The sequence below is a fragment of the Rhinatrema bivittatum genome, chromosome 2 (assembly GCF_901001135.1).
Source record: "Rhinatrema bivittatum chromosome 2, aRhiBiv1.1, whole genome shotgun sequence".
Taxonomy (NCBI): Eukaryota; Metazoa; Chordata; class Amphibia; order Gymnophiona; family Rhinatrematidae; genus Rhinatrema; species Rhinatrema bivittatum.
The window spans coordinates 158790261-158812200 of NC_042616.1; the positions used below are offsets into that span (position 1 = coordinate 158790261).

The following is a 21940-nucleotide window of genomic DNA, read 5'->3' on the forward strand; positions in this document are numbered from 1 at the left end:
ACTGAATGAGGGAGGGGGGGTTCCACCGAAACATTTCACCCTGGCATCATTTACGCTAGAGTTGGCCCTGATTCTGTGGTCCTGGTAAAGCTCTTTTCAAAATAGGACTCTAAAGTTGTGGTGGCAACCAATGCATCTGTGTGTTATCAGCTGCATGGGGAGCAGACAGGGCCGGTGCATCCTATTAGGTGAACTAGGTGGTCGCCTCAGGCATCAAAGAGCAGCTATGTAAGGCCGTGAGCGGAGCCTATCCTGCTCGCAGCAAAGAGAAGAGATTCGGTGGGCCTCGAGCAGTGCCCATCGAGCTCGCGGCCCAGAGAAGTACACACTCGGCGGGGGTGAATGAAGTAGGAGTCGGGGCCGAGACTGGGGGGGGGAGGGAGGGAGGTGCAGGGCGGCCTCAAGGCAGAAGGTGCCCAATAACCTTCCACTGGCCCTGGAAGCAGACAGTCTAGCTCATTATAACTAAATAAATTCCTGAATGAGCAAAGGAAGCATTTCTTATTTTCAAATGACACAAAAAACTCCCGTGTTTCATTCATGTAATGAGCTTACAAGAGTCAAGTTACAGGTAACATTGAGAAGAGGAGCACATTTCACGCTGGTAGATCTATAAGTGAGAACAAAACGAGATAACATAACATAGTGGATGATGGCAGATAAAGACCAAAATGGCCCTCCTAGTCTGCCCAGCAAGTTTTATTTTATTTGTTTTAAGGGTAGTAGCAACTGCCGCTCCGTGCAGGCCACCTTTTGGGCATGATAGATGTCAAGCTGCAGTGAAACCTTTATATAATTAAAACATCAATGTTTTATAGTAGGATCATCAACTCCTCTATGTCTGAAATAAAGTAAGAGAAGAAAGGAAAAGGAAAAAAATCTAAGTCTCAAGATGAATGAATTGGTGTGCAACAGAAAATAAAGCATGATTTGCTGCATCATAGATAATATGACCTCCATGGCACAGCTGGACCTGCACTCTTACAAAAACATCTAACGGAACAGAGTAAGGCGAGCAAACCATGAATGAGATTTTGGAACTATAGAAATCAGCATTTCATTTCTCACAGCTGGCAGTTCCTGTAGTGTTCATTTGTAAGCTAAAGGGTGCCTAGGCTGCCTGAACTCCACTCCTGATGCCACCAGGTACAAAATTACTACTAATCATTTCTATAGTGCTACTAGACAGATTTCTCAGTGTGTAGCCTAGGAACTGCCGAACAACATCTTATATATGTAAAAGAGCACTAAAACAGTCAGGCAATCAGACTCTTTTGTGCATCACTTATAAAGAGAATCATCTCGACAGCTCTGTATAGGTCCCTGGTGAGACTTTACTTGGAATCCTGTGTCTGTACGGTTCTGGAGATCGCACCTTCAAAAGGATACAAAACAGGATGGAGTCAGTCCAGAGGGTGGCTACTAAAATGGCCACTGATCTCTGTTCTAAAGCATATGAGGGCAGACTTAAAGATCCAAATATATGTATACTAGAGGAAAGGCGAGACAGGCATTTAAATATCTCAAAGGTTTCTATGCACAGGAGGTGAGCCTCTTTCAATGGAAAGAAGGTTCTAGAATGAGGGGGTCATGGGATGAGAGTAATCTTAGGAAATACTTATTTACAGAGAGGGTGGTAGGTGCATGGAACAGTCTCCCAGTGGAGGAGGAGGAAGTAAAAAAATATCTGAATTCATGAAGACATGGGATAAATACAGAGGATCTCTAAGTGAGTGATGGGAATTATAAAACTAAATTAATTGGGTGGACGAGTAGTCTAGATGGGCCATACGGTCTGCCATCACGTTTCTATGTTTCCGAATCGCTCTGCCACATATAATACAGCAATGCATCGTCAGTAGACAGGCACCAATAAATCAACAAGAACTTGTATAAAGCGTTAGTAAGCTTCAAAGAGCCTCTATCTTCAACAGCCAGCAGAATAATGAATAACTTAATCGATGTAAAGTGAAATCTCTTATGTGAGATGTTCATCATTTCATATGATGCAGTTTCATTGGTACTAAATTCTGAGACAAGATCAGTTGCAACAGAGGGGTATTTATCATGAATATTACTAACTCATTTTAGAGCATCAATCCATTCTTAGGAGCATTTTCATTTATCCTAAAACAAATGTATTTCACTTCCACCGTGCAAGCAAGCTGTGACTAAAAAAGAATATTAAACAAAATAGCATGGGAGAAAAGATCAAAGGAAAATATTCTACAATAATAATAATATATTTGTTGTAAGGTGCCACAGAGCACTTTAATACTGTATAAAAGGTTAAAAACACATAAGAACATAAGAACATAAGAAAATGCCAAACTGGGTCAGACCAAGGGTCCATCAAGCCCAGCATCCTGTTTCCAACAGTGGCCAATCCAGGCCATAAGAACCTGGCAAGTACCCAAAACCTAAGTCTATTCCATGTTACCATTGCTAATGTCAGTGGCTATTCTCTAAGTGAACTTAATAGCAGGTAATGGACTTCTCCTCCAAGAACTTATCCAATCCTTTTTTAAACACAGCTATACTAACTGCACTGACCACATTCTCTGGTAACAAATTCCAGAGTTTAATTGTGCGTTGAGTAAAAAAGAACTTTCTCCGATTAGTTTTAAATGTATCCCAAGCTAACTTCATGGAGTGCCCCCTAGTCTTTCTACTATCTGAAAGAGTAAATAACCGATTCACATCTACCCGTTCTAGACCTCTCATGATTTTAAACACCTCTATCATATCCCCCCTCAGTCGTCTCTTCTCCAAGCTGAAAAGACCTAACCTCTTTAGTCTTTCCTCATAGGGAAGTTGTTCCATTCCCCTTATCATTTTGGTAGCCCTTCTCTGTACCTTCTCCATCGCAATTATATCTTTTTTGAGATTCAGCGACCAGAATTGTACACAGTATTCAAGGTGCGGTCTCACCATGGAGCGATACAGAGGCATTATGACATTTTCCGTTTTATTCACCATTCCCTTTCTAATAATTCCCAAAATTCTGTTTGCTTTTTTGACTGCCGCAGCACACTGAACCGACGATTTCAATGTGTTATCCACTATGACACCTAGATCTCTTTCTTGGGTTGTAGCACCTAATATGAACCCAACATTGTGTAATTATAGCATGGGTTATTTTTCCCTATATGCATCACCTTGCACTTATCCACATTAAATTTCATCTGCCATTTGGATGCCCAATTTCCAAGTCTCACAAGGTCTTCCTGCAATTTATCACAATCTGCTTGTGATTTAACTACTCTGAACAATTTTGTGTCATCTGCAAATTTGATTATCTCACTCGTCGTATTTCTTTCCAGATCATTTATAAATATATTGAAAAGTAAGGGTCCCAATACAGATCCCTGAGGCACTCCACTGTCCACTCCCTTCCACTGAGAAAATTGTCCATTTAATCCAATCTCTGTTTCCTGTCTTTTAGCCAGTTTGCAATCCACGAAAGGACATCGCCACCTATCCCATGACTTTTTACTTTTCCTAGAAGCCTCTCATGAGGAACTTTGTCAAACGCCTTCTGAAAATCCAAGTATACTATATCTACCAGTTCACCTTTATCCACATGTTTATTAACTCCTTCAAAAAAGTGAAGCAGATTTGTGAGGCAAGACTTGCCCTGCTTAAAGCCATGCTGACTTTGTTCCATTAAACCATGTCTTTCTATATGTTCTGTGATTTTGATGTTTAGAACACTTTCCACTATTTTTTCTGGCACTGAAGTCAGGCTAACTGGTCTGTAGTTTCCCGGATCGCCCCTGGAGCCCTTTTTAAATATTGGGGTTACATTTGCTATCCTCCAGTCTTCAGGTACAATGGATGATTTTAATGATAAGTTACAAATTTTTACTAATAGGTCTGAAATTTCATTTTTTAGTTCCTTCAGAACTCTGGGGTGTATACCATCCGGTCCGGGTGATTTATTACTCTTCAGTTTGTCAATCAGGCCTACCACATCTTCTAGGTTCACCGTGATTTGATTCAGTCCATCTGAATCATTACCCATGAAAACCTTCTCCATTACGGGTACCTCCCCAACATCCTCTTCAGTAAACACCGAAGCAAAGAAATCATTTAATCTTTCCGCGATGGCCTTATCTTCTCTAATTGCCCCTTTAACCCCTCGATCATCTAACGGTCCAACTGACTCCCTCACAGGCTTTCTGCTTCGGATATATTTTTTAAAGTTTTTACTGTGAGTTTTTGCCTCTACAGCCAACTTCTTTTCAAATTCTTTCTTAGTCTGTCTTATCAATGTTTTACATTTAACTTGCCAATGTTTATGCTTTATCTTATTTTCTTCTGTTGGATCCTTCTTCCAATTTTTGAATGAAGATCTTTTGGCTAAAATAGCTTCTTTCACCTCCCCTTTTAACCATGCCGGTAATCGTTTTACCTTCTTTCCACCTTTCTTAATGTGTGGAATACATCTGGACTGTGCTTCTAGAATGGTATTTTTTAACAATGACCACACCTCTTGGACATTTTTTACTTTTGTAGCTGCTCCTTTCAGTTTTTTTCTAACAATTTTTCTCATTTTATCAAAGTTTCCCTTTTGAAAGTTTAGCACGAGAGCTGTGGATTTGCACACTGTTCCTCTTCCAGTCATTAAATCAAATTTGATCATATTATGATCACTATTGCCAAGCGGCCCCACCACCATTACCTCTCTCACCGAGAATTAGATCTAAAATTGCTCCCTCTCGCGTCGGTTCCTGAACCAATTGCTCCATAAAGCTGTCATTTATTCCATCCAGGAATGTTATCTCTCTAGCGTGACCTGATGATACATTTACCCAGTCAATATTGGGGTAATTGAAATCTTGTTGTTGGAAGTTAATAAATTTAAAAGAAGGCGAATGATTGAAAAGACCGGTTGGTGTCTCTGTGTGAACATACAACGTCAGGCTTGCTGACGCCTTCTTTAGCCTTTATTTCTAAATTTCATTTTGTCCACTTTTGTTGTTGGTAATTGAAATCTCCCATTATTACCGCACTACCAATTTGGTTAGCTTCCCTAATTTCTCTTGGCATTTCACTGTCCGTCTCACCATCTTGACCAGGTGGACAGTAGTATACCCCTATCACTATAGTCTTCCCCGACACACAAGGAATTTCTACCCATAAAGATTCAATTTTCTATTTAGTCTCATGCAGGATGTTTATCCTGCTGGCTCTATGCCATCCCGGACATAAAGCGCCACACCTCCTCCCGGGTGCTCCTCTCTGTCATTGCGATATAATTTGTACCTCGGTATAGCACTGTCCCATTGGTTATCCTCTTTCCACCATGTCTCTGAGATGCCAATTAAGTCTATGTCATCATCCACTGCTATACATTCTAATTCTCCCATCTTACTTCTTAGACTTCTGGCATTAGCATACAAACATTTCAAAGTTTCAGGTCTATCCAGTAACGAGCGATAGGAAGAGCTGCGTTAGTGCCCGGCGCACCCGCGGTTGCCGCACGCACAGTGCAGCTCACCTACCGCTCGATCCTGTATGTAAATAGCTTGGAAATGCAAGCTGCGTCTAAGAAGCGTCCGTGAAGCGTTAGGCCCGCGCAACCCATTTTACTGTATAGAGCGCCTATACAGTATCCTGGGTGATCGGCCCTAACGCTTCACGGCCACGCTGGTATCTGTCATTTCAAATGTCATTTGAAATGACAGATACCAGGAAGTTGGGATTGCCAGTCCCCTCTCCCCCCTCCTCCCGAAGCAGGGCGCGAAAAGCAGCCTTGCTCCGGGAGGAGGGAAGAAGGGACTGGCAGTACGAAGCGGCGAAGTGACTTACTTTTTGCAGCCCCCTCCGGACATTGGACGACCTCTCCTGCCTCCAGCTGCTCGCGAAGATGGACGCCTGCACGGCCGCTGAAGACGTGACGTCACGACGTTTGGCGTCACGGCATATGATGTCACGTCTTCAGCGGCTGTGCAGGCGTCCATCTTCGCGAGCAGCTGGAGGTAGGAGAGGTCGTCTGATGTCCGGAGGGGGGTGCAAAAAGTAAGTCGCTTTGCCGCTTTACACTGCCAGTCCCTCCTTCCCTCCTCCCGGAGCAAGGCTGCTTTTCGCACCCTGCTTCGGGAGGAGGGGAGAGGGGACTGGCACGGGGGAAACCACGATGTCCGGAGGGGGGCTGCAAAAGTAAGTCGCCGAGCGTAGGATTGCCCGTCCTCTCCCCTCTCTCTCTTGCAACTTTTTTTTTTCGCTTTTTTTTTGCTTCGGGAGGAGGGGAGAGGACTGGGGCTGCCCCGGAGACCAGCACCCATGGACGCGGCCAGGGCAGGAGAGCGGGGGCTGGGGGAAAGTTTGCCCCCTACCCTTACCCCTGCCTCTAAAGCAGGGGTAAGGGTAGGCGGTAAGTTAGCAGGTTAAACGCGCGGCAAAACAGCAGGGTAAAATAGCGATAGTCGGGGCGCGGGTTACTGGATGCTAGGGAACAGCGAATTCGCTCGTTTACATGCAATATACATGCCCCGTGCGGAAGGGGTTGCCTGGGGATTTTAGGACGCGGTAAGGGTAGGTTAAAGGGGGTTGTGGATCGCAGGAAGGGCTAACGCGGTCGGAAAGTGAGCAGAACGCGGGTTAGGAGCGGGGTAAACATGGCCGCACTTTACTGGATAGACCTGTTTGTTTTTTGTTTGTATTTTCATTCTGCTTTTTAATTGATAGGGATAAGTTTGAATTTTTTAGCTCAGGTGAGTTTTTAGTTACAGGCACTTGGACTGCTTTTCTAATTATTGGAACCTCACTGTCGGGATGCCCTAATTCTAATGCATCATTAGTATCCTTTAAAGATACCTCTCTCCGAACCATGCGCTGCTGAGCGACTGTCGGCTTTCCCCTTTGTTCGTTTAAGAGCTGCTCTATCTCCTTTTTAAAGGTTAGCGCCAGCAGTCTGGTTCCACCCTGGTTAAGGTGGAGCCCATCCCTTTGGAAGAGACTCCCCCTTCCCCAAAAGGTTCCCCAGTTCCTAACAAAACTGAATCCCTCTTCCTTGCACCATCGTCTCATCCACGCATTGAGACTCCGGAGCTCTGCCTACCTCTGGTGACCTGCGCGTGGAACAGGGAGCATTTCAGAGAATGCTACCCTGGAGGTTCTGGATTTAATCTTTCTACCTAAGAGCCTAAATTTGGCTTCCAGAACCTCCCTCCCACATTTTCCTATGTCGTTGGTGCCCACATGTACCACGACAGCCGGCTCCTCCCCAGCACTGTCTAAAATCCTATCTAGGTGACGCGTGAGGTCCGCCATCTTCGCACCAGGTAGGCATGTTACCAGGCGATCCTCACGCCCACCAGCCACCCAGCTATCTACATTCCTAATAATCGAATCACCATCTATGACGGCCGACCTAACCCTTCCCTCCTGGGCAGTAGGCCTTGGGGAGATATCCTCAGTGCGAAAGGACAATGCATCACCTGGAGAGCAGGTCCTTGCTACAGGATCCTTTCCTGCTGCACCTGGTTGGTGCTCTCCCATCATGAGACCTTCTTCCTCCAAGGCAGCACCAGGGCTGCCAGTCTGAAGTTGGGACTTGACTACTATGTCCCTGAAGGTCTCATAAGCAGAACCAAACCAGCAAAAACAAAGAGAAAATGATTACAAGTCCCCCAAGTGCTAAATGAACAAGAAAGCAAAACACTGTAGAATTAAACAGGAACTCTCCTTATAATCAGAGGCATATACAGGATATAAGTCCTTCGTAAACAGAATCCAAATGACAGACAGACAGACTGCTTTCTTGCTTAGCATTTTGCCATGTGATCTTTTTCAAGTTATATATTTTGGTATTTTTATGCCACCCTAAGGGCCTTATTTTCCAAACGTATCGCACGCGGTAAGGGTCGTTTCTCATGCGAAATGTCCCTTTTCGCGTGAGATACCAAAATGGGGGCGGAGTCAGCCCCAGAAGAGGAGGAGTCGGGGTGTCACCGGGGCCGACTCTGCGACGACGGTGCGCACAGCGAAAAGGTAAGTGCCTTTTCGCGTCCTATTTTGCACCCAATAGCTACACCTCCTATGGTGGCGCTATTGGGTGCGAAACCGGCAGTGATCGCACCGCGACGGTGCGATTGCTGCTGTCTAGCGCAGGCCCGCCCCCCATTTTGGCCCCCCGCCTCTCATCTTCTAAAGTATCGCAGGTCTGCGATACTTTAGAAAATGAGGCCCTAAGTCAGGATACCTTATAACAAAATGCAGAAAGGTACTCTAAGTCTCTGTCCTGGAGAGTTTACAATAGAAGATGGTGACTTGCTCAAGATCACAGTGTGTCAGTGTCAGAAGGAGATTTTAACCGTCCATTATTCTAACCACTAGGTGACCTAACATATGCTGCGCCCTATACCCCATAATTACATAAGTGCATAAGATTTCCCATACTGGTTCAGACCAAAGGTCCATCAAGCCCAATATCCTGTTTCCAACAGTGGCCAATTCAGGTCACAAGTACCTGGCAGGATGCCAAAGGGTAGATAGATTCCTAGCTGCTTATCCCTGGATAAGAAGTGGATTTCTGCAACCCCACATTAATAATGGTTTATGGACTTTTCCTCCAAGAACTTGTCCAAATATTTTTTAAATGCAGCTACACTAATAGTGCCACATCCTCTGGCAATGAATTCCAGAGCTTAATTATGCAAGGAGTAAAAAAATATCTTCTCTTATTAGTTTTAAATGCATTACCTAGTAATTTCATTGTGTGTCCCCTAGTCTTTGTACTCTTTGAAAGAGTAAACAACCAATTCACATTTACCTGTTCACTCCACTCATTTTATAGACTTCTATCTTATCTCCCCCTCCGCTGTCTCTTCTCCAAGCTGAAGAGTCCTAACTTCTTCAGCCCTTCCTGCTAAGGAATTATTCCAATCCTTTTAGCATTTTGGTTGCCTTTCTTTGTCCCTTTTCTAATTCTGCTTTGAGATGTGGTGACCAGAATTGCACACAATACTTGTTGCACCAGAGGCATTAGGATATTCTCAGTTTTATTCTCTATTCCTTTCCTAATAATTCCCAGCATTCTGTTTACTTTCTTGGCTGCTGCTGCTGCACACTGAGCAGAAGATCTCAACGTATTATCGATGAGGACACCTAGGTTCCGTTTCCTGAGTGGTGATGCCTAAAGTGTAACCTTGCATTGTGTAGCTATTATTTGGGTTACTCTTCCCTAAGTGCATGACTTTGCACTTGTCCACATTAAATTACATTTTCCATTTGCATGCTCAGTCTCTCAGTTTTGCAATTCCCTCTTGCAATTTCTCACAATCCTCTTGTGATTTAAAAAAATTTGAATAATTTTGTGTCATTGGCAAATTTGATCACCTCACTCGTTGTCACCTCACTCGTTGTTCCCATTTCCAGGTTGTTTATAAATATATTAAAATGCAGTGGTCCCAGAACACATCTCTGGGCACTCCACTATTCACCTTTCTCCACTGGGAAAATTTACCATTTAGCCCCACCTTCTGTTTTCTTTTAACCAGTTTGCAATCCTCAATAAGATTCTGCCCCCTAGCCTAGTGGTTAGAGCAGCGGCTATGACCCAGGGACACCAGATTATGCACGAGAAATATTTGCATACACAGGAGGTAATGTATGCAAATAAATCTCATGCATATTCATTAGGGTTATTCTGAAAACCTGACTGGTTGGCGGAGCCTGTAGGACCGGTTTGAGCTTCCCTGATCTACGGGTCCAACTGACTCACTTGCAGGCTTTTTAATTCAACTGTTCCTGAAAACGTTTTTATTATGTGTCTTACTTTCATGGCAAGCTTCTTTACAAACTCTCTCTTTGCCTTCCTTATCAATGCTTTGTATCTGACTTGCCAGCGATTATGCTACTTCCTGTTTTCTTCATTCAGATCCCTTTCCCATTTCTTGAAAGATGATATTTTAGCTATTATAGCCTCTCTCACCTCACTTTTTTAACCATTCTGGTAGTCAATGAACCTTCTTTTCACCTTTTCTAATGCATGGAATACATCTGATCTGGGCTTCCAAGATGGTATTTTTAAATAAATGTCTATGCCTGATGTAAACTTTGAACTTTTGCAGCTGCTTTTAGTTTTTTCCTAACCATTTTCCTTATTTTATCAAAGTCACCCTTCTGAAAGTTAAACACTGTCTCAGTAGATTCTTTAGAGTCCTCCTTCCAGTTAAGTTAAATTTGATCATGTTGTGATCACTAGGGATGTGAATCGTTTTTTGACGATTTAAAAAAATCGTCAGATATTTTTTAAATCGTCAAAAATCGTTAAGAGTCGCAATACAACAGAAATTCCCCCGATTTATCGTGAAAAATCGTAAATCGGGGGAGGGGGGAGGGCGGGGAAAACCAGCACACCAAAACAACCCCTAAACCCACCCCGACCCTATAAAACTAATCCCTTACCTTCCCCCACCCTCCCGAACCCCCCAAAACTTTTTACGAGTACCTGGTGGTCTAGTGGGGGCGCGGGGACCGATCTCCTGCTCTCGGTCCATCGGCGCCATTTTGGCTGCCACTCAAAATGGCGCCGATGGCTCGATAAAAAAAACAACCACCTGACCCTTTAAAAACGACCCCTTAGCTTCCCCCACCCTTCCGATCCCCCCAACATATTTTAAAATTACCTGGTGGTCTAGTGGTGGTCCCGGGAGTGATCTCCCGTTCTCAGGCCGTCGGCTGCCACTCATAAAGATGGCGCCGATGGCCCTTTGCCCTTACCATGTGACAGGGTATCCGTGCCATTGGCCGGCTCCTGTCACATGGTAGGAGCACTGGATGGCCGGCGCCGTCTTTACGACGGCGGCGGCCATCTTTAAAGATGGTGGCGGCCATCTTTAAAGATGGCGCTGGCCAGCCAGTGCTCCTACCATGTGACAGGGGCCAGCCAATGGAAACATCAGACTTTTACCCCCCAGAGAAGTCACACAGAATTGAAAAACAGTGCAGGATGGAACATCAAGATCTGGAGACTCCCAACCGGATCTCCACCCCAGAGGGACCAGAACACAGGATGTGGGCAAGAGACGGAACTTTGGTCTCAGGTAGGAGTTTGGTGTGCGTTTGGGGTTTCCTAATAGGATTCCCCTACACTCGGGGCTGTTTGTCCACTGATGAGGAAAAGATGGCAAGCTTCCCCCCCCTCCCCCCAGGAGCTAGAGAGATGGACATGAGCATCCCAGCAGAGGGACCATGTAAATAGTTCTGATGTACAGTTTCCGTTGCGGAAAGCATACTGGACCATGACTGACATTTTGAAACTAATCGGTAAATTTTATTTGAACACCCAGTCGTTGCCCAGCCTGTCTATCCCTGAAGAAAATACAGCACCAGAGAGACGCACACATTTATGGGGAAACACTCCATCTCCTGGGCCAAGAAGGATTCCCCCACCCCGTGATCTGCAGAAAGAGGGAATAGATTGGAGAGAGTGGTCCTGAAGAATAAACACTTTTATGGTCCTAAAGGAAGCAGCAAAGCCCCAATCACACCCAAAACAGAATATGCTTGAATACCTTTTTCCTCCCCGATGTTCCTTGTCCCTTCTCCCTCCTCCCTCATGTGCTCTCATCTCTCCTTCCTACCTGGCTCAATGCCTCAGACTGGCAGGGACGGCGCATGCCCAGGACCCCTGGCAGCTGCTGTTCCTCCTCTTTACCCTCAGCAGGCTTCACCGTGAGAACAGCTATCCCAGTACCCACTCGCTGCTACCTGAACTGCTCTGGCAGCTTTAACAGTGGGAAGCAGTTCTGACAGGAATAAAACCTATTCCAGCCATGGGTTTCCTGGACGTTCCTTCGGGACAGCATAATGATGTCCACTAAACAATAAACATATTCTGACCAATCACAAGCAGTTTTCAATAGTGTTGTAGATACTAAGCTGCTATGAATTTGTAACTATTTGTGTGGCTTTGTACATTTGTCTTTTTAATTATGTAAGGGCCCTATTTACTAAGCATTTTTCCCATAGACACAACATGAGAGAAAACCTTTAGTAAATAACCCCCTTAAATGAGTGTTTTGTGAGGACATGTGCTGTGTAAAACTGTCTGTAATGCCAGAGCTTGATCCTAACATTTTATAAATTGTATAAATAAATATGTAACAACAAAACAATGTTGGCCGTATTGCAATATATAACTTGAATATGATTCATTATTGTACTGATGAATGCCTCCTCCCAAAAGGGATTTTAGTTTGTACTCGAGACATTCTTATGCTCTTTAATACTTTTTCTTGGCTTCTAAAAGAATAGGCGGAGGGCTGCTCAAGAAGCATGTAATCAGAATTATGTTATCATCATGCAATTTATAAATGTGATTAGGTCAGCACTGGCCTTTTATCCAGTTTTAAACAGTACACATCCTCTGTCTTGAGCTTTACAGAGGACTAGGATGCAAAATCCCCATAACTCAGCAGAGCTGACAACCCTGCATCTCACTCAACTTTGGAGGTCTTGAGTCAAGTGTCCTTAAAAAAAAAAATACCCTCTTTCCCAAAAGCCAAACAATAAATCCCGATTTCCTGTTTCCTATGTCCTCCCCCTTATGCTTATTGGTTTGGATGCAAAGAGGCCAGTTTAGACTATGGGAATGCTTTATTAAAGCCCACCTGCTATCTGCAGTATGCAATTTCAACTAAAGATAATTCCCCAAACAAAATTACATTTTTCACAGAGAAGATGAAAGCTGAATTTGAAAAGTGCATGCCGCAAGCATTGTTTCTGTCACTCACCTATCCGCCCTGCCTTTGCCACCGCCATTGCTAAAAAGCTCAGCGGCATAAGCAGACATTTGCAGCAGCAGCAAAAGCTCTTGATGCAGCCCCAATTCCCTGAGGACAGTGGGGAGAGTGACGTCAGAGACTCTTGCGTCTCCTTCCACTATCTGGCAACAGCAGTGGTGGCCAAAACAATGGCCTGGACTCCCACTGCTCCTCCTGGTTCCTCCTTTGACTACCATGGATGTGCACATTCACTTCACTAAGGATGCGCAGGTGTCCTTGCAAAACGTACGCATGCAACACAGAAGAGACGGACAAAACAGACAAACCCTTGACAACAGGCACTCCTGCTTTTGCAAAATGAACCTACAAAAACCAAAGCTGTGATCATAAAGTCCCCTTTCACAATTGTTTAAAAAAAAATGTACACATGCGTGAATGTGGGGGGTTGCATGGGGGTGCGGGGGTTGCGTGGGTCTGCCCGTAGCGGGCGTTAGCCTTGTCGGGGATCTGAAGCATGGATGAGATTTCAGTGTTAGTTTATAAAGAGGCTGGGTCGGGGACACTTAATGACCTGACCTCTACCTTCTGTTCAGAAGGTATGGGACTAGCAGGTGGGACCTGGGGGTTAGGGGTTAGTCTTTTTGACTTAGGGGGGGGTGGGTAGGGGGGAGGGGGGGCAGAGGGGAGGGAGGAGGGGGTGGAGGTGGAAGCTTGCTGAACAAGAGGAGGGTAAGACATCTTTGGTCTGGAGTGAGTTACTTTATTTTTCTGGACATCTTGGTCCTTATGGGTTGCTGTATAGAAGGGATTTTGTCTGGGGGGACCTTAGCTGGGAGGGTGCCCTCTGGGGATATAAGGTTTGATCCCGAGGTTTTGTTCTCTCTGTTAGTTTTCTCTGAGTAGTCCCACTAGATTATTCTCCTGGAATGTGTGTGGGATACACACGCCGATTAAGCGTACCAAAATTCTTTCCTTATTGCGGCGTCAGTCAGCCCATATAGCTTACTTACAGGAGACTCATCTTACTCCTGATGAGCACCTGAAATTAAAACGTGACTGGGTGGGGGAGGTACGCTTCGCCTCAGGCACCTCCAAATCTGCAGGGGTGGCCATTTTACTGCATAAGAATTTGCCTATCCAGATTAAGCGAGAGGTCGCTGACCCGCAAGGTCGTTATCTGGTTTTGGAAGCTGAACTATACGGCCGTACCGTGATACTTTGCAATGTGTATGCCCCTAATGTTTCCAGTCCTGGTTATTTTCGCCAAATTTATTCCCTCCTCCTTCCCCACATAAATGATGTTTTGTTAGTAGGTGGCGACTTTAATACGGTGCAAGATGTGACCTTGGATACCTCACCGTCCGGCGGGGGTAGAAGGCGGGAGGGCCGGGGCCCACGCATGTTGGTGGACTCTCTGCACCTGTTAGACGCTTGGCGCACATTGAACCCTTTAGAGAAGGACTTTACGCATTTATCACGGGCCCACGCCTCCCTTTCCCGCCTGGATTACTTTTTGGTCAGCCGGAGTGTGTTTAGCTTGGTTCAGGCGGCCAGTATTGAGAACATTGTGATCCCGGATCACGCCCCGGTGTGGATAGAACTTCGGTTCGCCCCTTCACAGTCGACTAATCGGCTGTGGCGCTATCCTTATTTTCTAGCTCGCGATGTGAAATTTCGAGAATATCTGAAAGGGAAGTGGGAGGATTATGCGGCCTTAAATCAGCTACATGTATCGCAACCAGCGTTGTATTGGGACACGGCGAAGGCGGTCCTTCGGGGCGATATTATTTCCTATATAGCTCATCATCGTCGGATGATTGACAAACGCATTCTGTTATTAAATACACAGTTGGATAAGGCTAGGCGCCGTCTGTTGAGGTGTCGTACAGCGGAGGCCGTGGCGCAATATCGGTCCTCCCAGGCAGAGCTTAACTCTTTGTTACACCAGAGGGGGGAAAAAAGTCTTTTATACTACAAATTTCACTTGTACCAGTACAGTAATAAGGTGGGTCGCACAATGGCGAATTTGATTCGGTCCACGCGTACTAGTAGGGTGATCCCGGCATTGCGGCTGGCCCCCACGCAGATCGCACGAGATACTCCGTCTATTTTACGTGGGTTCAGGGACTATTATGCTGCCTTGTACGCGTCTTCTGCAGGGCAGGGAGACAAGGGTGGACGGTTCTGTTCTCAGATAGACATTCCCGCTCTGACTGGAGAGCAACTCGAGCAGTTGAATAAGCCCTTGTCGGTGCAAGAGGTTCGGGGGGTTATCCGCCAGCTTAAACCTCTGAAAGCCCCGGGCCCTGATGGGTACACTGCGGAATTCTATCAACTATTGGTTGACAAGCTTGTAGCCCCTTTGACTGCAGCGTTTACGGCATTGATTGAGGAGGGTTCCTTCCCTTCACCAGATAATGTGGCATTGATCACTCTTATCCCTAAGGCTGGGAAAGACCCACTGGAGCCAGGATCTTATCGCCCGATTTCGTTACTGAATGTTGATCACAAGATCCTGGCGAAGGTGCTGGCGGAACGTTTGGCGCCTATACTGCCCTCGCTGGTGGGAGATCACCAGGTGGGGTTTGTGCGGGGACGTTACGCCATGGCTAATGTGCGCCGCATACTAACGGCGTTGACGGTCTGTAGGGCACTTGATCTGCCCCATTTGGTTATCAGCTTTGATGCCGAAAAGGCATTTGATAGGGTAGAATGGGGTTACCTGTTTTCTCTGTTGGAATCTATGGGATTCAGGGGGATGTTCCTTCAGGCGGTGCGGTTGCTTTACTCCGACCCTAGAGCGGTGATCTTGGCGAATGGGGCGCGGTCTGCCCCACTTGAGATAGCTCGCGGCACTAGGCAGGGGTGCCCCCTGTCCCCGCTGCTTTTTATTTTGCAACTGGAGCCGCTGTTAATAGCGCTGTCGAGTCGTCGTGAGATTAGAGGGGTGAGGTTGGGAGCTAGTGTTTTTAAAGCCGTTGCATTTGCGGATGATTTATTGGTACTGGTGACCGACCCTCAGACATCTCTGCCCCTACTGCTGCGCCTGATGTGGGACTTTGGGGTGTTCTCTGGATTGAAATTGAATGAATCTAAGTCCTCTGCGTTGATATACCCGCCGGCCCTGCGCGCAGCATGGCAGGATACGTTTCCGTTACAATGGGTGGAGGATTTTTTGCCCTATTTAGGGATCCAACTTCCGGCGGACCCCGCCCGTATATACCAGGTGAATGTCCCTGGCCGGCTTAGGTCTACAAGGGACTGTTTGGCTAAGTGGGCCAACTTGCCTCTTTCCTTGAGTGGGCGGGTCAACTTATTCAAAATGGTTCTTTTGCCCCGGTGGCTTTATCTATTTCAAACGCTGCCCGTTATGTTGTGTCGGAGGGACGCCCGGCGACTGGAGGGAGATTTACATCGTTTTCTGTGGCGAGGCCGGAAACCGAGGGTGCCACTACGTTGGCTGCAGTTGCGGTGGGGGAAAGGTGGATTAGGAGTCCCGGATTTGATGGATTATAATTTGGCAAGCCAATTATGGATTATTCGGGACTGGTTGTTGGGTTCCTCGGTCCATACCCCACTTTCTGTGGATCAGGCACTAATGGCTCCCTATGAACCCGCGTGTGTCTTGCAGATTCCCTCTGGTAAGTTGCCACCCCTGTTACGCACCACGGGACTGGTACGTCCTGTCCGACAGGCCTGGCGACGCTTAACTAGTTTGATGCGACTGCCGCGGCAATGTGCCAGCCTTTTGCCCGTACGGGGCAATGTGGACTTCACTCCGGGATACCAGTCTGCTAGTTTTGCTACCTGGGAACGTAAGGGGATCACACGGATAGGCCATTTACTTAGTATAGAGGGGGTTCTCTTATCCTTGAGGGACTTGGGGGAGTTGTATGGGCTGGCACCCAAGCAGGTTTTTCCATATCTTCAGGTTAGCCATTATATTCGTGCACTTCCGGATGCCTATAAAGCGCCTTCGGTGGTCCGTGCTTTAGAAGAGGTGTTTCACTTTGGGAACGCAAAGGCCCCCACCTTATCTATGTATTATAAAGGGGTCAGGAAAATGCAAGCTGAGGATTATATGGACGTTTTGGTGGCCCGGTGGAATGGGGATGGGGACTTTTCTGTGACCACCTGTATATTGCGTGCTGGATTTCGGCGCGTAGCCAAGATCTCGAATAACTATTATTATAGAGACATGCAGTTTAAATTCTTTTCCAGGGCCTATGTGTCACCGGCCAGGGCGCATCATTTTAGTGCCGACTTTTCCAAGGCTTGTTTGCGGTGTGGCGCGACCCCCCTGCACTCTCTCTCATGCTTTTTGGTCCTGTCCTCCTGTGCGACAGTTCTGGCAGAAGGTGGGGGATTATTTGGCAGATTTGCTAGATGTGGCATTTCCGGTGACACCACATTGGATGCTTTTTGGATGTGTCTCCCCCATCCGTGTTCGAGATCTTGGCTCGCGCATGTTATTGCACAAGGCTTGTCTTGTGGGAAAGACGATCCTTCTCTCCGGCTGGTGTTCAAAGGACCATCCATCATTCTGGGCGTGGAGGAACAGCTTTCATTTCATGATGACCATGGAAGACTTGGCAGCCCGGTCCTCTCCGAACCAGCGACGCCGGTTTTTAGTTAACTGGCAGCCTTACATTCAGTCCCTCCCGCACCGTGCGCGCAGCTATGTGCTCAATGATTAGGACCATATTTCCATGTGTTATTTATGTCCGCCTTGTATTTTTTTTGTAAGTTGTGACTTTTCGTATCACTCTAAATGCTAACTTGTTTGCTCCTCTGGGGGGGGGGGAAAGGGGGGGGCGGGTATGGTTGTTGTTGGTTAGTGTGGTCCGGAGGGGTGCAGGAACCACTCCCCTCTGGTAGTTGTATATTTCTTATGGAAAAAATTCAATAAAAACCGTTTCAACATAAAAAAAAAATGTACAGCAGAGAGCACAAATACAAATACACTCCACCCAACTTGTTGAGTGTTAAAACGTCTACTATGAAGATAAGTAAAACAAAATATAAAGGATAATCAGTTGTACATGTTCAAAGGATTTTACCTAAACATGTTTCTCTCTACCTATGAAAACCACTATAGTCTTAAAATATGTAGTGTAGGATCTTTAATTTCTCAGTTTTTGGGCTGGGGATCTCCGAGACATATCTTTCTTCAACCTTCCAAAACAAATACTAGTTCACCTGTGTCAGGGAAGTCTTTCATAGCAGCTAGAATGTGCTTTATATCTGCATTCAATTAAAACTAAACTACAATGAATCTTTCTACTCCAAAAAAAAAAAAATGAAACCCTCCCATAAAGGCCAATAAACTGACTTTCATAAAATATTCAGAAAGCAACAGGAAAAAGTGTTAGGTATAAAACTGGAACAATTACTTCCTAACCAGCCATTATTTGGCCAATAAATAGCTATTATAAAAGTCTAGACTGTTGTAATTGAGCTAAGACAAAAAGGGCAGGCTAAATACCTTCAGTCTACACTAAAACTGAATCCCCAATATCTGCTTTATCTGAAGTTTTGTTCAATGCAGACAGTCAATCTTCAATACATATTGCAAGATGTGTTTCCAGTTCGATATTCACTCCCTGATATGTGGATAAACCAACCATGGATTAACCAGCTTTGACTATACTTAGTGTAAAAGCAGTTACAGATCCACATATATTAGATATTCAGTTCTCCTAAAATAAATGTAGTCCATGCTTTGTTTCCTACAATAGACCACTGAATTAAGAATTGATATACTCTACCAATAAGGTTCATGTTTATTTCACAAAATTCAACATACTTGACCAAGCTGGATAAAAGAAATGAAAATGAGTACTAAGTGTGGCAATTATTTTTGTCTTTGGAATTTATATGTGATACGATGAGAGAAGTAAATTAAATCCTAACACTAGGTCATAAGTAACCAAATACCTTTCCTCGTTTTCAAACGACTACAGATTTTTGAGCTAGATAAAGATACCTTCGCTCAGCAGGCTTGACCCGTCATGCTTTCCATCGCCATCCTGGGATTGACCTGGATGAAGAGAGCTGTGAGAAAGACCACCATCTGCAGAGAGCTGATCCAGATTTTGAAAAAATTTTCTGCATGAAAAATAAAGAAAAAACACAACATTTTCACAAAGATGAAACCAAGCAGACATACTGGGATTAGTATCTATGTCATTTATCGACCGCTGTGCTCATCTCAACCTTATAGACAGGGGGTTCTCCGCGAGGGCTTCAGACCAGTCTGGTTTTCTGGATATTCACGAGATACATTTTGATTATGACAGGCAGAATATAAGAAATTCTGTAAGAATAAGGCTAATTTGCATTAAGTTGATTACTCTAAAAACCAGACCTGTTTGCAGCCGCTGAAGACCAGATTTGAGAAACCCTATTATTAATTTCAAAAGCTTCTTGTAACTTGATCTTTTTTCTTTGTGAATCAATGCAAGAACACGCTGAAGGGACGCCAAAATCCATCTGTCCTTCCATCCAGATCTGTACGTGCAAGTATCAGCATACTGGCCTTAAATAAAGCAAACTGATTTATGCAAGTATCAAGTTTCTAAACAACCTCAATGAGGTTGTCCAAAGCGGCACACAGATTATTTCAACAAAAACATCATGCATAAAACTGTTAATCCAAGCATGTTGACAATGAGGCACATACAACTCCTTCACTGTGCTGTGGCACGCAGAGGCACCGACCATGCCTGCATACTAGCAAAGTGTATAAATACTACAAAAAAGAGGATCTCTTCAACAAATAAATTTGTTTTATTCATATGTAACATTCACCTAACTAACAATAAAATCTATCTAGCACAACCATCCATCTCATACATACACCCACATAAAAACATTTATCATCAAAAAACAGGAACGATGTATCACATCCACGTGGCAACCGAAGACCTGCGCGACCGGCGCCGGAGCCCCACCGGGGGAAGGTCAGGTCAGTGTTCGGCCTCCCCACCCGGGGGACCCCGACGCCAGCCGCGATCGCCGAGGCCGATTCCGGCGAACGAAAAACTAAAAAGAAACGCGCCTAGGCCCGCCCTCAACTAGAAGGCAGCCAACCAGAGAGAGCCCGGCAGGGCTTTAAATCCTACCCTGCTAGGCGCCATCTCTCTCTTCCTCCTCCACGCGGCAACCGAAGACCTGCGCGACCGGCGCCGGAGCCCCACCGGGGGAAGGTCAGGTCAGTGTTCGGCCTCCCCACCCGGGGGACCCCGACGCCAGCCGCGATCGCCGAGGCCGATTCCGGCGAACGAAAAACTAAAAAGAAACGCGCCTAGGCCCGCCCTCAACTAGAAGGCAGCCAACCAGAGAGAGCCCGGCAGGGCTTTAAATCAGACCCTGCTAGGCGCCACGCGCCGAGCGTCGCGCGCCGAAGGAGCGCGACAAAGGGGCCTGCCCCTTTGTTTCGCCCCTTCGTTTTCGATCCTCACTTCCCCGAGCAGCATCGCACCAATGCTGCACTAGTACTCAGCCAGCATCCATCTTGCTTCACGTTCTTCCAGCTCTCTCCCAGCAAGCACCATACTGCACCCAGCCAGTGTCATCTCAGCAAGCTCTCAACAAGCATCCATCCTGCAAACATTCAACAAGTGCTCAGCAAACAACCATCCTGAGCAAAACAACCATACTACAAGCATTCAGCAAACAACCATCCTGCAAGCAGTCAGCTAACAACCATACTACAAGCATTCAGCAAACAACCATCCTGCAAGCAGTCAGCTAACAACCATCCTGCAAGCAGTCAGCTAACAACCATCCTGCAAGCAGTCAGCTAACAACCATCCTGCAAGCAGTCAGCTAACAACCATACTACAAGCATTCAGCAAACAACCATCCTGCAAGCAGTCAGCTAACAACCATCCTGCAAGCAGTCAGCTAACAACCATCCTGCAAGCAGTCAGCTAACAACCATCCTGAGCTAACAACCATACTACAAGCATTCAGCAAACAACCATCCTGCAAGCAGTCAGCTAACAACCATCCTGCAAGCAGTCAGCTAACAACCATACTACAAGCATTCAGCAAGCAACCATCCTGAACAAGCAACCATCCTGAGCAAACAACACTCAAGCAACAGCAAAACAACTACCTCTCAGCACTCTACATTAAAGCAAAAGACTCACAAAGACTGCCTTCTCCCCCCGGTCCATCAACAGCACAAACGCAGCACCACTACAACACAAGCGCTACACGCTAAAATGTTCCCCACCTTCCCAATACCTATTTTACAACACAGCCTGTCAGCAATAGGAAAACCTAACAGATCATTCATACTACAACACAAACGACAGGCGTTACACCGAAACCTTAAATCATTCACCCCAATTTTGATAACACCCATCACCCAACTCTTAGGCCTCACTGTATTCTCACTTTCACTATTCAATGCACAATCTCTGTCCAAGAAATCTCTAATCCTCAACGACTATCTCCTTGATACCAAACCAGATATATGTGCTATAACAGAAACATGGCTCAAACCCACGGACACAGCAATTATAAACCAACTCCCCACATCAAACTACGACATCTTCTCCATCCCCCGACCGAAAAAAAGAGGAGGAGGACTCCTATTTGCATCAAAAAAAGACCTCGGGTTCATCCAGCACCCATACAACTCAGTCTCTAAGCTAGAAATGGGTCTCTTCACCTCGGAACAACTACAAATCCTACTCGTCTACGCCCCTCCGGGCCTCCTTGAGACAGACCCCTCCCCCTTAGTAGAGGAAATCACAACCCTCATCAAACTGGACGCTCCAGCAATTATCCTAGGAGATTTTAATCTGCATGTGGACAACCCTAGCCCATCATCCAGCTGTGAATCCTTTCTCTCAGCCCTCTCAGCCCTGGGTTTCAATCAATTAGTTACCAAACCCACACACAAAGCAGGCCACACGCTGGATCTTATCTTTATTAACCCTGGCATCAAACATTCTTCACGCCTCAAAAGCAAGAAGGTCCCTTGGTCTGATCACTCACTTATCTCAACCGCATTCTCATTGAATAAACCCTCCACCTCCAAAGGGCCCTCACCATCCTTCCCATACAGAAGATCCTGCTCTACAGAAGACCTCAGCTCACACCTAGCCTCTCAACTTCCATCCATTGATCTCTCAAACCCGAACACAGCTCTCCGCTCTTGGAAAGCCATCACAGATTCCATAGCCGAC

General features: G+C 45.8%; 1 protein-coding gene across 2 annotated transcripts in view; it reads right to left on the bottom strand.

The window, feature by feature from the left end:
* The window catches only part of RUNDC3B (RUN domain containing 3B), a 445916-nt gene that overhangs the window by 15096 nt on the left and 408880 nt on the right, over window positions 1–21940 (bottom strand). For both annotated transcript variants that reach the window (XM_029588802.1, XM_029588803.1), the window contains one exon: window positions 18724–18845. In XM_029588802.1, coding sequence (XP_029444662.1) covers window positions 18724–18845 — 122 coding nt within the window. The remainder of the gene's footprint in view (window positions 1–18723; window positions 18846–21940) is intronic.